The following is a 12,732-nucleotide window of genomic DNA, read 5'->3' as shown; positions in this document are numbered from 1 at the left end:
CGCCGGTGCACCCTGCGCCGCCCCAGCAGTGAACCCTGAGCGTCGCCCGCAGTGAACCCTGAGCGTCGCCTGCAGTGAACCCTGAGCGTCGCCTGCAGGTGAACCCTCAGCGTCGCCCGCAGTGAACCCTCAGCGTCGCCCGCAGGTAAACACTCCTTCAATGAAACTTACGTTTGGTCACCACTTTGTTGAGGATCTTCTTCAGCTCTAAAGCACTGATCTCACAATCCTGCAGAGACAGTCAGTCAGTTTGATCAGTTCTGCATCAGGCTGCAGGTATTCAGGTCCATCAGGTGTCTGTTCAGCTCACCTGTCCTGCCAGCTGTCCAAAGAGACGTCTGAAACGGTCGTCCACATCGTCCTCATCAATTTCAAGCTAAAATGGATCAGAACTCGGGTCAGTTTTACTGACAGAAAACCCACAGATTTTTTGTTCTTATTAACCTCAGGAAGCTCCGCCCACTTTCTCCTTCCAGTTTTTACACCTTTGGAGGAACATTTTGGGTTCAGCTGTGCCACCATTAACAAATACAAAACTGAAGAAAAATCACCTGAAGACATTTATTCACACGGCGGTTTCTGATCCACATCAGACCAGAACTCAGCAGACCTTCATCCTCAAACAGCTGAAAACATTCCGTCTTTCCAGCGTGATCAGCTACATGCTAACTGCGTCTGTCCTGATCAGCTGAATGCTACATGCTAACAGTGTTGGTTCAGATCAGCTGTTTTAACGGTGAGTTTGAATCTTACTGATGTGTAACTGATGTTCAGCTGTAATAATCAGTGGTGTTGTTCTGTTTTAAGCAGAAAATATGTTAACTTGAATAAAGTGTCCCAGGTATTAGCATATTGGCTAACGGTCAATGATAAAGCAAAACAAAGCACTTCTCTATAAATCCTTTAGTGAAACTTTCCCTGGTGAACAAACGGGGCTCAGCTGTTAGCATCAGACCATGATGCTAAAAATAAAATCAAAGTCTCCAAAGACATAAGATGAGAACTGATTTCAGCTCGTGGTGTCTCACCTTTTTCACTCGGGACTCGACGGGGTCTTCCAGCTCTCTGCGGGAACAAACAAGATCAAATCACTTCCTGTTTCAGATCCAGCAGGAGCAGAAAGAGGAGATCAGGAGAAGCCAGAGGACACTGACAGCAGCTAGGTGAGAGTTTTGGCAGCCATCTTGAGAAGAGCTTTGTGTGTTTCCATGTGGAAGCCACACGTTGTTAACGCCTCGTGGTGCTGGATGCCGACTCATCAGTCCGTAAGCTCTGACAGCTATCCTTATTTTACTTCAACAAACAGATATCATCACAGTGAGCAAACGGGGGAAAACGGCGACTCGAGCCGCTGCCACCGCTGTGATAAACTGACCACGAGCTGTAATCACTGTGAGCAGACCGGACCAGAACCGACCTGTTGGAGGTCTGACCGGAGCTCTGCACGTTACTTCAGCATTTTCTGACTGTTTTTACTTTGATCTTTAACAGTTTACAGTTCTGTAAGTCCATAAACTGTGACCTCTGACATCAACAAGGCTTCTTGTCCTCCTAACTGGAGATCTTCTCTGTAAAAACAACAACCACGGCCCGTTCCTCTTTCTTCTCCGTTCTGATGTGCAGTTTGGACTTCAGGAAGGCGTGTTAGGAACAACACACACACGTTTCTACCTGCCGACTCCGACTCTGCAGCTGAAGGAGCACACAGCTAGTCTCCGTGCTGCTGACTTGTTTTTACCATCCTGGGATCTACAGACGACCTGCAGCCACGTGTTTTCTGTGCACACCTGTCAGAGCTCTGCAGGTCTCTGGACGAAAGAAACGGATCAAACTGGTAGTTCCACAGGATTACTGCTGGTTCTGGTTCTGGTTCTGGACGACAGAAATTACTTCAGTATTACATGATGGGTTTGATTTATGAAGTATTTTCTGTTTGTTTTAATAATTTATCAACTGAAAAGTCATAAAACTCACTGCTGGAACGGAACGCCACGTTCTTTGAACAATCATCGATTCCTACGCCGAGTTTCTGATATTTATGGTCTGCTGCCTTCCTAAGAGTACCTGAGGACGCCCGCGGTACACAAAGCTCTCCTCAACATGGCGGCACTAATTCTGGTCTCCTTACTATAGATTGTGCTGTGGCTGACCATTCCAGTGGACCAGTCCATCACACCCCCCACCCCGCTGCCCCTGGTGGCACCTTCAGGAACTACACTGCACAGTTCTGCTGTAGTTCCTCTGCTTACCACCAGGGAGCAGCACGTTAAACATACTGGAAGTCGGCCTGCTTCTCGGAGAACACTCGGACGCAGAAATCTCCGTTCTTGTTGGGTTCGAAGGTGGACGGGACGATGAGGTACTCTCTGGGGGGCAGACAGAAGCGGCTGCAGACTTCTCGCAGGTTGATGAAGGTCTCAGAGCGAGCGGCGGAGGCGTGGCGCAGGAAGAAGTTCCTGTCCAGGTGGATGTTTCTCTGACCCAAGAACTGACAGAGACAGCAGGTTAGCTTTAGAATAATGTCAGCGTGGAGCAGGTGGACGTCCTGCTGAAGCACCAACAGGAAGCTCGTACCTCATCAGGAACCTGAAACACAAGAACCAAGGTTCAGACTAAAGATTCACGACAGAACAGCATGGATATGAATCATCAATGTCACACATAGTTAAAGGAGTAGTCTGGTCATTTGTGAAGTAATGTTCTGTCCAATAGTTAGTACCTTACCAGCTGTGACGTCAGTCGTAGAACAAGAAGTTTTATAAAGAGGCAAAAGTCTTCATTCAGGCTAGGCTAAAGGTTAGCCAAAACCGGCTCTGTTTAAAATAGTTTTTCATGCTTCTAACATCGTTTCCTCCTCCACAGGGATGAGATGGAATGAGCTCTCTCTGAACACCACATATTTACATACATGGGGTCTGTGTGGAGAGGGTGGACACCTTCAGGTTCCTGGGCAGTTAACACCTGTGGGATTGACCTTCTACCAGGCTGCCACAGAGAGCATCCTCGCTCACAGCATCGCAGCGTGGTACGCTGGGTGTTCTGCCTCAGATCAAGGACGCACAAACAAACAAAGAAAATATCATTGGCTGCCCTCCGTCCTCCTTGACGACATCACCAGTTCATCGTGCGACACCGTGCACAGATCCCTGAAGACACCAACATCCAGATTCAGAAATCAGACTGTGACCTGCTCTTAGCTTAGCTCTTAGCCTAATGGTTGGTTTTAGAACGTACCAGAAGTTTTAGTGTCATGCATGTATTTAAGGATGTTTATTAATGTTAAGATGTTTGATGCATAATATTTTTATGCTGTTTTTATTGACAGTGAGGGTGTTTTATTGCTGCATACAGAGTTGCTTTGAAATTTGGTTGAATGCTGAACATATAATGACAATAAAGGTATCCATCTAAAAATACAAATACAACATTTCTGAACTAAAATAAAAATCCTTTCAAAGTGCTTCACGATGAACAGGCATTACTGACAGACAGCAACAACAACTTCAGGTCCATCCACCCATCATTTCTCCTTCCTGTTGGAGGAGCTGACTCTCATCCCAGCTGTGAACCAACCACCAGCAGAACCACATCATCTGCAAAAAGCAGAGATTCTACCTTCAGATCAGAGACCAGGGACGGTCCTGGACAGACAACAAGCTGAACTTTGTGCCAAGCATGTGGACAGTTCTCAGCTTTTTATCTAACCAGACAAATCCCACTGAGATCTCATCTTTTTCAAGGGAGGCCTGAGGCATGTTTTTAGACTGAAACCCACACAAACACCAGGAGAACATGCAAACTCCACACAGAAAGAGCCCAGGTCCAACCCGGGGCTTGAACCCAGGACCTTCTTACTGTGAGGCTAACCACTAACCCATCGGGCTGCTTTGGTTCTACAGGGACCTCAGAAGTGACCCTGGGACTTTTAAAGTGTATTCGAAACAGATGAGAGTCAAGAACCTGTACCTGTGGTACGGGGTTAGACAGGAGGACCAAAGACTGAATTTAATTTTTTAATCATTTTTAATTTAAATTTCTTTAATATGTGTGTGTGTGTGTGAGAGAGAGAGAGTCTGTGTGTGTGTGTGAGAGAGAAGAGCTGATGAGATATGAAATAACCAGCAGCCAGTTGAATAAGCTGCTCTTTTGGGTTTATATATTTGTAAATCTGACTCTAAAGGAGTCGGTGCCTCACGTCACTGAATCAGAGCCCAGACTCACTGAAGTGGAAGGATGGTGTGATCAATCATATAATCAACAGATTAAACTCATTCAGCCTCTTTAATAGGTCTGGTTTAGGAAAAGTGAAATGTTCTAAAAGCAAACATCTAACTCCACTTTGATCATCCATAAATGTCAACAGTACTTCCTCCAGAAGCTCTGATAGAAAAACGCTGCTGGAGATCCAGAATAAGGTTCTTTAGTAGAATCAGAAACTGAAGAATTATCTAAATACTGTCAGAAAACAGGGCAGAGTGTGGAAACAAACTCTTACCAGCCAAAGAGACAGAATGAGCCGAAAGTGTGCACACTTTTGATTTCTGGGACAGACAGCTGTTTGTCCTCACCTCGTAGATGGCGAAGCCAATGGTGTGCACATCCTCTCCTAATTTCCTCATGCGTCTCCGGTTCTTTTGGATCAGACCGACCACAAAGCTGCAGCCGTTCTCATTGTCATCCGGATCGTCGTCCTCCTCATCCAGCCGGATTATAAACTGAGGGTTCATCCAGAACGAGTCTATGGGTCACAGAAAGGCATCAGACAACACTTCAAATTACAGACATCCCTGAACTAAAACTGGATCAGTGGATTCAATAACCATCAGTAGTATTTTCAGAAATTGTTTCATAATGGAATGAAACAAATCTATAAATGTTTCTGAAGGGTTTTATCAGTCTGTTAGACTGTAAACACACAACAGGGGCACTGCTGCAGTGCTGATTACTCACTGGGGTAGTTCCTGCACCCCCCAGCAGTGGATCCTTGTCTCCAGCTGCCATCAAACTTGGACAGAGCCCACTTGGAGACGCCTTCGTCACTCAGAGCGTCAGGTGTCAGGTTGCAGATCTCCAGGCGGGAGTAGTGATGCAGGAAGTCCCTGAAAGACATCCTACGAGACGGAGCGAAGGGTTTTACTGGTGAAAAGGAAGTCCAGGTGGACGAAAGCAGATCCAAGTTTTTACCAGAACTCTCCGTCCTCGGAGCAGTGTCTCAGACGCTCTTTGTCTTCATCGCTGATAGAACACCACTCCCTCGAGCTGACAGGAGGCCATTACGCATTATTAGACACTAATTTACACCGTTACTCACTGTTACATGCTGTTACACACACTGTTACACTCACTGTTACACATGCCGTTACTCACGGTTAGACGCACCGTTACTCACTGTTACACACACCATTACACTCACTGTTACACACACTGTTACACGCACAGTTACTCACTGTTACACACACTGTTACACGCACAGTTACTCACTGTTACACACACAGTTACACTCACTGTTACACATGCCGTTACTCACGGTTAGACGCACCGTTACTCACTGTTACACACACCATTACACTCACTGTTACACACACTGTTACATGCTGTTACTCATTGTTACTCACTGTTACACACACCATGACTCACTGTTACACACACCATTACTCACTGTTACACGCTGTAACACACCGTTACAATCTGGTACACACTGTTACACACATACATTGCCTTTAAAACGTATCGTATTCACTCCTTGGATGTTTTCTGCTTTTATTGCTGCCATAAATAAATCATGGTCAACAGAAATTGGCTTCTTCACAAAAAAAAACAATGTCAAAGTGAAATAGAGTAATACCAATTAAATAAAATATGTCAAATAAGTGACTGCATAAAATATTCACCACTTAAAAGTAGCTGTTGTAGGTTCCGCCACTTGGTGCTAGAAATTTCACAGTTGGTGAAATGGCAATCACCGAAGGGCAGTAGATGTGTCTCAAGTGAGACATCTGTATCTGGAAGGTCTATTCACAGGGTAATCAGCATTCCTAGCTACCATTAGGCTTACCATAAGTCAGGGGGATGTATCCAAAAGGATTTCCAAGGCCCTAAACATCCCAGGAGTTCTGTTAAATCCATCATCAGGAGATGGAAGAAATATGGGACATGTGTAAATCTACTAAGAGCAGGCCATCACACACTGAGGGAGAGTAAAGGCCAGTTTCTTTTTCACATTATTGATTTATGACACCAGTAAAAGCAGAAAACATCCAAGGGGGTGAATACTTTCTATAGTCACTGTACACTGTTCCACAAACTATGATGCACTGGTAGTTTGTTCTTGTTTCCTCTTTATCAGACTGCTTCTGATCTTTATCAGACTGTTAGCACGGAAACCTTTAAGTGTTACAGGAAGTTCAGAAATCTTCACAGTTAAATGGCTGCCGGTTCTAATATGGCACAGCTTTAACTTGAAACTGGAATTATTCAGATTTTAAACAAAAATTGGTTTGAATTACTTGTCGCTCCAGGCTCCAGTCCACTCCACCTGACCCCAGGGGTTTCTGATCCGGATCAGTTTCTCTGTGTCCACCTGCAGCCAATCATAAGCAGAGTTACTCACCTGGTCTTCATCATGACAGTGAAAATAAAAACAGGTGTGTTGTTGTGGTCCTGTCCTTACCTGATCTGCACCTGTCACAGAGTAGGCATGGCCTTTAACAAGCTTCTGATGGGTGATGGCTTCAGAGTCAGCTGAGCTGGTGATCTGAAACAGATCCAGTTAGTAGACCTGGATTCAGGAGGGTCATGTGACCTGTGACAGTTTTTACATCTGAATGTGTCTGAGTGAAGCTCCGATGAACCTTACTGAGTGTGTGTGTCTTGTGTTTTTATGTTGTGTGTCATAGGCATCTGTGAGGTGTGACTCACGTCGATGGAGCAGCCCATCAACGAGCCACGGCTCAGAGCTTTTTGAATGATGTGGAACAGGTGCGGATCGGGTCGGCTCAGCTCGTGGACCTCAGCGATCCCTCCGGTGAAATCCTCAAAACCCTCAGTGGTCGAACCTCCAGACAGAGCCTCGTAACAGCCATTCAGCCTGCAGTGACATCACAGGTCACATGACAAATGCCTTCTCTAAGTCCACAAAACATGTAGATTGGATGGGCAAACTCCCATGTCCCCTCATGGACCCTAGCGAGGGTAAAGAGCTGGTCCGCATTGTTCCTCCTGGATCTGGGCTTTGACTATCAATCAGACTCTCTTCTCCAGCAACCCTGATACCAGGGAAGCTGAGGAGTGGGATTTGCTTGTAATTGGAACACATCCTCCAGTTCCCCATCTTTAAAAGGGGAATCACCACCCCAGTTTGCCAATCCAGTGGCACTGCCCCTGATGTCCATGCAATGTTACAAAGGCGTGTCAACCAAGACAGTCCAGCAACATCCAGAGCCCACCACCACAGAGCTTTTCAAGTACCTCAGGAACCTCAGCCCTTTTCACAGATGGATCCCACCCCAACGTCCTCCGGCTCATCCTTTTCCAAAGAAGATGTGTTGGTCCTCGAAGCATTCCTTCCACCGCCCCACAACATCACTGGTTGAGGTCAGCAGCACCCCACTATACACCATACCTCAGCCGCATGACAGTTTGCTAGAATCTTCCTGGAGCAAATCTAGAATCTCTGTCCAATGCCTCCCCAAACTCCTCCCATACCAGAGCCTTTGTATCAGCCACAGCTGCAGCCGTTTGGCCCACCAGTACTCCTCAGATGCCTCTGGAGTCCTACCAGCTAACAAGGCCTGATAAGACACCTTCTTCAGGTTGATGGCTTCCCTCACCTGGGGTGTCCTTTACCAGGTTCGAGGATGGCCACAGCTCAGGGCAGCTGCCTCAATAACAGAGGCGTGGAACACGGCTCAGTCTGAATTAATGTCCCCCACCTCAATTAGAATGCAGTTGGTGTGAGTTGAAGATCTTTCTGACAGGTACTTCTGCCAGGTTTGCCCAGCAAACCCTCACCCCTAGGTCTACCAGGTCTGTCCAGCATCTTGCCCCCCCAGGTGGTGAACAGATGACAGCACTCTCTTCACCCAAGGGTCCAAAACATACAGCTGCAGATCAGATGACACAACTACAAAGTCTATCATCAATTCATGGCTTAGAGGTTCCTGGCACCATGTACACTTATGGACCCCTATAATGTTTGTTACAGACATACTGTGACTAGCTCAGAAGTCCAATAACGGATCAAATCAGAGAGACTGTTCCTCCCAATCACACTCTCCAGGTTACACCGTTGTTACCCACAAGGGCATTGAAGTCCCGCAGCAGAATGATGGAGCCCCTAGTTGAAGCACCTTCTAGCACCCCCTGCTAAGGACTCCAAGAAGGCAGGGAACTCTGACTGTTGTTTGTGGCTAAACACCAAACTGCAGTTTAGAGCTCGACGTCCCACCCGAAGGCGCAGGGAGCTCCACACCAGCCTGGCACCTCTCACCATGGGCAACTCCAGAGTGGAATAAGGTCCAGCCTTTGTCTGTCCATACAAGTCTAATTTCAGACGTCAGGTTTTAAATAATCCAGTGAACAGAAACTACAGAAGTCCTCCTCATAATAAGAGACATCAGACCCATTGGTAAAACAGTTAGAAATGACTGAAAATGTGTTTTAAACCTGGTGTCAGGCTCAGATTCAGGTCTAGTCTCAGACCAGTCTGGACTCAGATCCAGACTGGTTCTTACTTGGCGTAGGCTTTCTCCAGCAGGGCGCTCCAGAACTCCCTCCCTTCGGCCGAGTGAACAAACAGCAGCTCGCCGTCTTTCACCGGCAGCCGGTCATCGATCACCACGTCCACCCACTCCCCGAACTGCCAGAACTGCAGAGAGACAGACAGACATGTTTGACCTGTGGTACCTCTGACCACCAGCGTTCTCAGACCTTCAGATGCTTACCTGGAAGTGGAAAATGCCTGCGTACTCTCCATCCCTGAAGCTCTGTCCATGAGGGACGACTCGGGCCAGAACCTCTTCATTGAGGGTCAGCGAGGCGATAGCGGCAAGCAGCCAGCAGTCACCTGGGTGTTGAACAGAAAGAAGGCGGAGCTTATATCATTAATCAGAAAATAGTTATTAACATTTACTTGTAACCGGTTGAAGTGTGAGTTCAGGCTCCAGGTCAGGGACAAGTCCAGAGACGACAGGTCCAGGGTTTTTGGAAGGAAAGCTGTCGATAATCAAACCGGTCTTGAACTGACAGGCTTTCTAAGGTAACATTAATGTGCACAAAGGTCCATCCAAAGTTCTGTTAACAGGAAATCATTTCCTTCCGTTTGACTCGATCATGATGGTTCTGCGGTGTTTACAGGTAACCAAAACACCTGAGGACCGTCTGACCTCTGATTGGCTGCACTGTTTTCCTTAGTTACTCTTTTGTGATGTCAGGCTCCACCCACCTGCCTGCTGACAACATGAGCTCGCCCAGGTGAGAGGTCTGACACCTGAGACACCTGAGACAGGGACACACCTGATGTTTAGTTATCCCTGAGCAAAAATCAGCAGCTGTTTGGACCCTGATCCTGGATTTCTGATCCCAGATTCAGCTGATTTGCTGAAGAAACAGAGAACTGGACCTGCTGGTTCCTGTTTTTTACTTTAATTAACTTATCTTAGTTTTTTTTCCCCAACTTATTTTATTCTGCTTGATGACCTTAGTTCAATTAGCTGAATCCCTGTCATCTCCATCCTGTGTGCTTTTATGTTAATCTGCTTTCATGCATGATGATTTTAGTTGAATTAGCTGATTATTTAGATTTGTTGTTTAAATTAATAATTACATGATGACTTTGTATTTTTGTGTTTTTATGAAGTAAAGCACTTTGATGCTGAAAGGTGCCATATAAACGTTGTTCCTGTTTGTTTCAGCTGCTTCCTGAACAGCGAGGCTGTCGTTGGGGAGTTCTTCAGTTACTGGAACCGGTTCTTCCCGTCCGACCGGTGCTGTGAAAAGGCAGCTTCCTGCTCTCACCCAGAGCTCCCTGACAGATGTCCGTCCTGGAGGCTCCGGACACGATGAACTCGGGCTGCGACGTCAGCTCCTGCACACAAACAAACACTGAGGATGCGAAGAACAATTCAATCCAACTTTATTTATAAAGTATTTTTAAACAGCCAGACGACCCAGAAGCTTCCAACGAGACACGTCAGCAGATCGTTCTGATTAAAACTTTCAAAGGGTTTGAAAAGGAGATTCATCCACTGATATCCGTCACGCTAAAGAACAAAGTCAACAGTCGGTCATGTCTGAACAAACTTCATCAGATACCAGGGAGGAAGATGAGGCTGCGGCAGCAGCTGGCTGTAGCAGCTGCTCACTGTAGCAGCTGCTCGCTGTAGCAGCGGCTCGCTGTAGCAGCTGGCTGTAGCAGCAGCTGGCTGTAGCAGCGGCTCGCTGCAGCAGCTGGCTGTAGCAGCTGCTGGCTGTAGCAGCTGGCTGTAGCAGCTGACTGTAGCAGCGGCTCGCTGCAGCAGCTGGCTGTAGCAGCTGGCTGTGGCTCACCTGAATGCTCCTTTGTAGTTTGTTTTTAGGTGTTTTTCTAAGAGTTGTTACATGTTTACATGTTTCTTTTATTGACTTTTTCTTGATTATAATATAAGAATATATATTAATATGATATAAATATATTAATACAAAAAGAGAAAATACACAGTGACCAAAACATTTTAACAATTTGGTGTTGTAATCCAGATTTTCTGCTCTGATCTCAGGTCTGGTCTCAGACCCAGTCTCCGGGCTGGTCTTAGGGTCTGGTCTCTAGTCTGGTCTCAGGTCTCAGACCCAGTCTCAGGTCTGTCTCCAGTCTGGTCTCAGGTCTCAGATCCAGTCTCAGGTCTGTCTCTAGTCTGGTCTCCGGTCTTAGATCCAGTCTCCAGTCTGGTCTCAGGTCTCAGATCCAGTCTCAGATCTCAGATCCAGTCTCAGGTTTGTCTCTAGTCTGGTCTCAGGTCTAAGATCCAGTCTCAGGTCTCAGACCCAGTCTCAGGTCTGTCTCCAGTCTGGTCTCAGGTCTCAGATCCAGTCTCAGGTCTCAGATCCAGTCTCAGGTCTGTCTCTAGTCTGGTCTCCGGTCTTAGATCCAGTCTCCAGTCTGGTCTCAGGTCTCAGATCCAGTCTCAGATCTCAGATCCAGTCTCAGGTCTGTCTCCAGTCTGGTCTCAGGTCTCAGATCCAGTCTCAGGTTTGTCTCTAGTCTGGTCTCAGGTCTAAGATCCAGTCTCAGGTCTGGTCTCAGGTCTCAGGTCCAGTCTCAGGTCTCCGATCCAGTCTCAGGTCTCCGATCCAGTCTCAGGTCTCAGATCCAGTCTCAGGTCTCAGATCCAGTCTCAGGTTTGTCTCTAGTCTGGTCTCAGGTTTCAGATCCAGTTTCTGGTCTGGTCTCAGGTCTCAGATCCAGTCTCAGATCCAGTCTCAGGTCTGAGCTGGTCTCCAGTCTGGTAAAACCAACTGAACTGATAAAGTTCTGATCTTCTGCATCACAGGGTTCCTCCTGTGGAATTAGCCAATCAGATCACAGTAAACCGATGACGTGAAGCAGGTGAGCACGAACACCTGAGCAGCACCACATTCAGCCACACTGGTTCGGTTGTGAGAATTTGGACTGACCGTGGGCCGCTGCCAGGACACCCCGCGGACCTTGTAGGAGTTCGGACCCAGTTCGTTGAAGCCCAGAGAGGCCGGTTCGGCCGGGAAGGTGTCATCCTGGAACAGGCGGCCCGACTCCAGGCAGCGCTGCAGCAGAACCTCGTAGTCCTGGTTCAGGTACCGGACGGCCTGGCTGTTGGTTCCGATGCCCCGCTCCTTGTCCCGGAGGTGCCGCAGGGTGGTCGCTATGCCCGACATGCTGCTGGTTCCGAAGGGTTCTGGTGGGTTCTGATGAGTTCTGATAAGTTCTGGGAGTGGCTGCTCCGCTCTCAGGTGTGTTCCGTCAGGTGGGGAGAGTTCCACTAACAAGAGAAAAACTCCCGCGTCAAGGTGCACAGTCACAGGTCAGACTTCCGGGACGGCCTTCGAAATAAAAGTTTTTAAAGCAGAACCGATCCTTATCTGTTGGACCATCACAATAAAAGTCCTGACATTTAAAAATATGTTAATTGTGGTGCTTTTATTTTTTTAGGATCCTGATGTTTTATTGTCTTTATTTTTGTTTTTTTGATGTTTTAATGTTAGATTTTGTGTAACCTTGTTATTTTTATGTGTTTAATTTATAAATCTGTTTTATTCTTGACTATCACTGACATTAATTAAATGTAATAAAGATCTACAAAGTAAAAGTCTTTCAGTGTTGGTTTTATTGTGAAGACAGCGGCTGTGACTTCCTGTGCTGCTGATCCAGTTCGTCAGCAGCAGGAAGGGAGGTTCTGTTGACTCTCAGACCCAAACTGCTTCATTCCTGCGGGATTCGTCATGACTCCACCCGGAACATCCTGAGTCTGACCCACTTTGTTCCCATCAGAACCGGTTCTGAGCCGTGTTTGTTTCTCCATCAGATGTTTCACTCATGGAAACGTGTCCAGCACAAGAAATAAATAAAAGTTAATAAAAAGTTTTGTTTAACACACATACACACACACACACACACACACACACACACACACAATCCTGTCTACAAGCCATACTGAGGACTACAGAATCAAAACAAATTTAACAAGAACCCTGTCTGTCTGCCTGTCTGTCTGCCTGCCTGTC

At 46.8% G+C, this 12,732-nt stretch overlaps 1 protein-coding gene and 1 long non-coding RNA gene across 2 annotated transcripts in view; one reads left to right on the top strand and one right to left on the bottom strand.

Moving 5' to 3' along the window:
* The window catches only part of LOC119616872, a 6,850-nt gene extending 5,287 nt beyond the window's left edge, over positions 1-1,563 (top strand). The window contains exon 3 of the long non-coding RNA XR_005232927.1: positions 30-1,563. This is a non-coding gene — a long non-coding RNA (uncharacterized LOC119616872). The remainder of the gene's footprint in view (positions 1-29) is intronic.
* Positions 1-12,016, bottom strand: part of LOC108251143 (calpain-2 catalytic subunit) — a 19,360-nt gene extending 7,344 nt beyond the window's left edge. Inside the window, exons 1-15 of the mRNA XM_017441334.3 lie at positions 11,650-12,016; positions 10,015-10,084; positions 8,943-9,064; positions 8,733-8,866; positions 6,919-7,087; positions 6,671-6,754; positions 6,507-6,580; positions 5,185-5,259; positions 4,951-5,111; positions 4,569-4,738; positions 2,575-2,586; positions 2,277-2,488; positions 1,029-1,065; positions 311-376; positions 172-229 (exon numbers count right to left, since the gene is read on the bottom strand). Coding sequence (XP_017296823.1) covers positions 172-229; positions 311-376; positions 1,029-1,065; positions 2,277-2,488; positions 2,575-2,586; positions 4,569-4,738; positions 4,951-5,111; positions 5,185-5,259; positions 6,507-6,580; positions 6,671-6,754; positions 6,919-7,087; positions 8,733-8,866; positions 8,943-9,064; positions 10,015-10,084; positions 11,650-11,886 — 1,681 coding nt within the window. The 5' untranslated portion in view covers positions 11,887-12,016. The remainder of the gene's footprint in view (positions 1-171; positions 230-310; positions 377-1,028; positions 1,066-2,276; positions 2,489-2,574; positions 2,587-4,568; positions 4,739-4,950; positions 5,112-5,184; positions 5,260-6,506; positions 6,581-6,670; positions 6,755-6,918; positions 7,088-8,732; positions 8,867-8,942; positions 9,065-10,014; positions 10,085-11,649) is intronic.
* Positions 12,017-12,732: the final 716 nt, after the last annotated feature.

The sequence above is a fragment of the Kryptolebias marmoratus genome, linkage group LG3, assembly GCF_001649575.2.
Source record: "Kryptolebias marmoratus isolate JLee-2015 linkage group LG3, ASM164957v2, whole genome shotgun sequence".
Taxonomy (NCBI): domain Eukaryota; kingdom Metazoa; phylum Chordata; class Actinopteri; order Cyprinodontiformes; family Rivulidae; genus Kryptolebias; species Kryptolebias marmoratus.
This window is presented reverse-complemented; position numbering and strand designations above follow the sequence as displayed.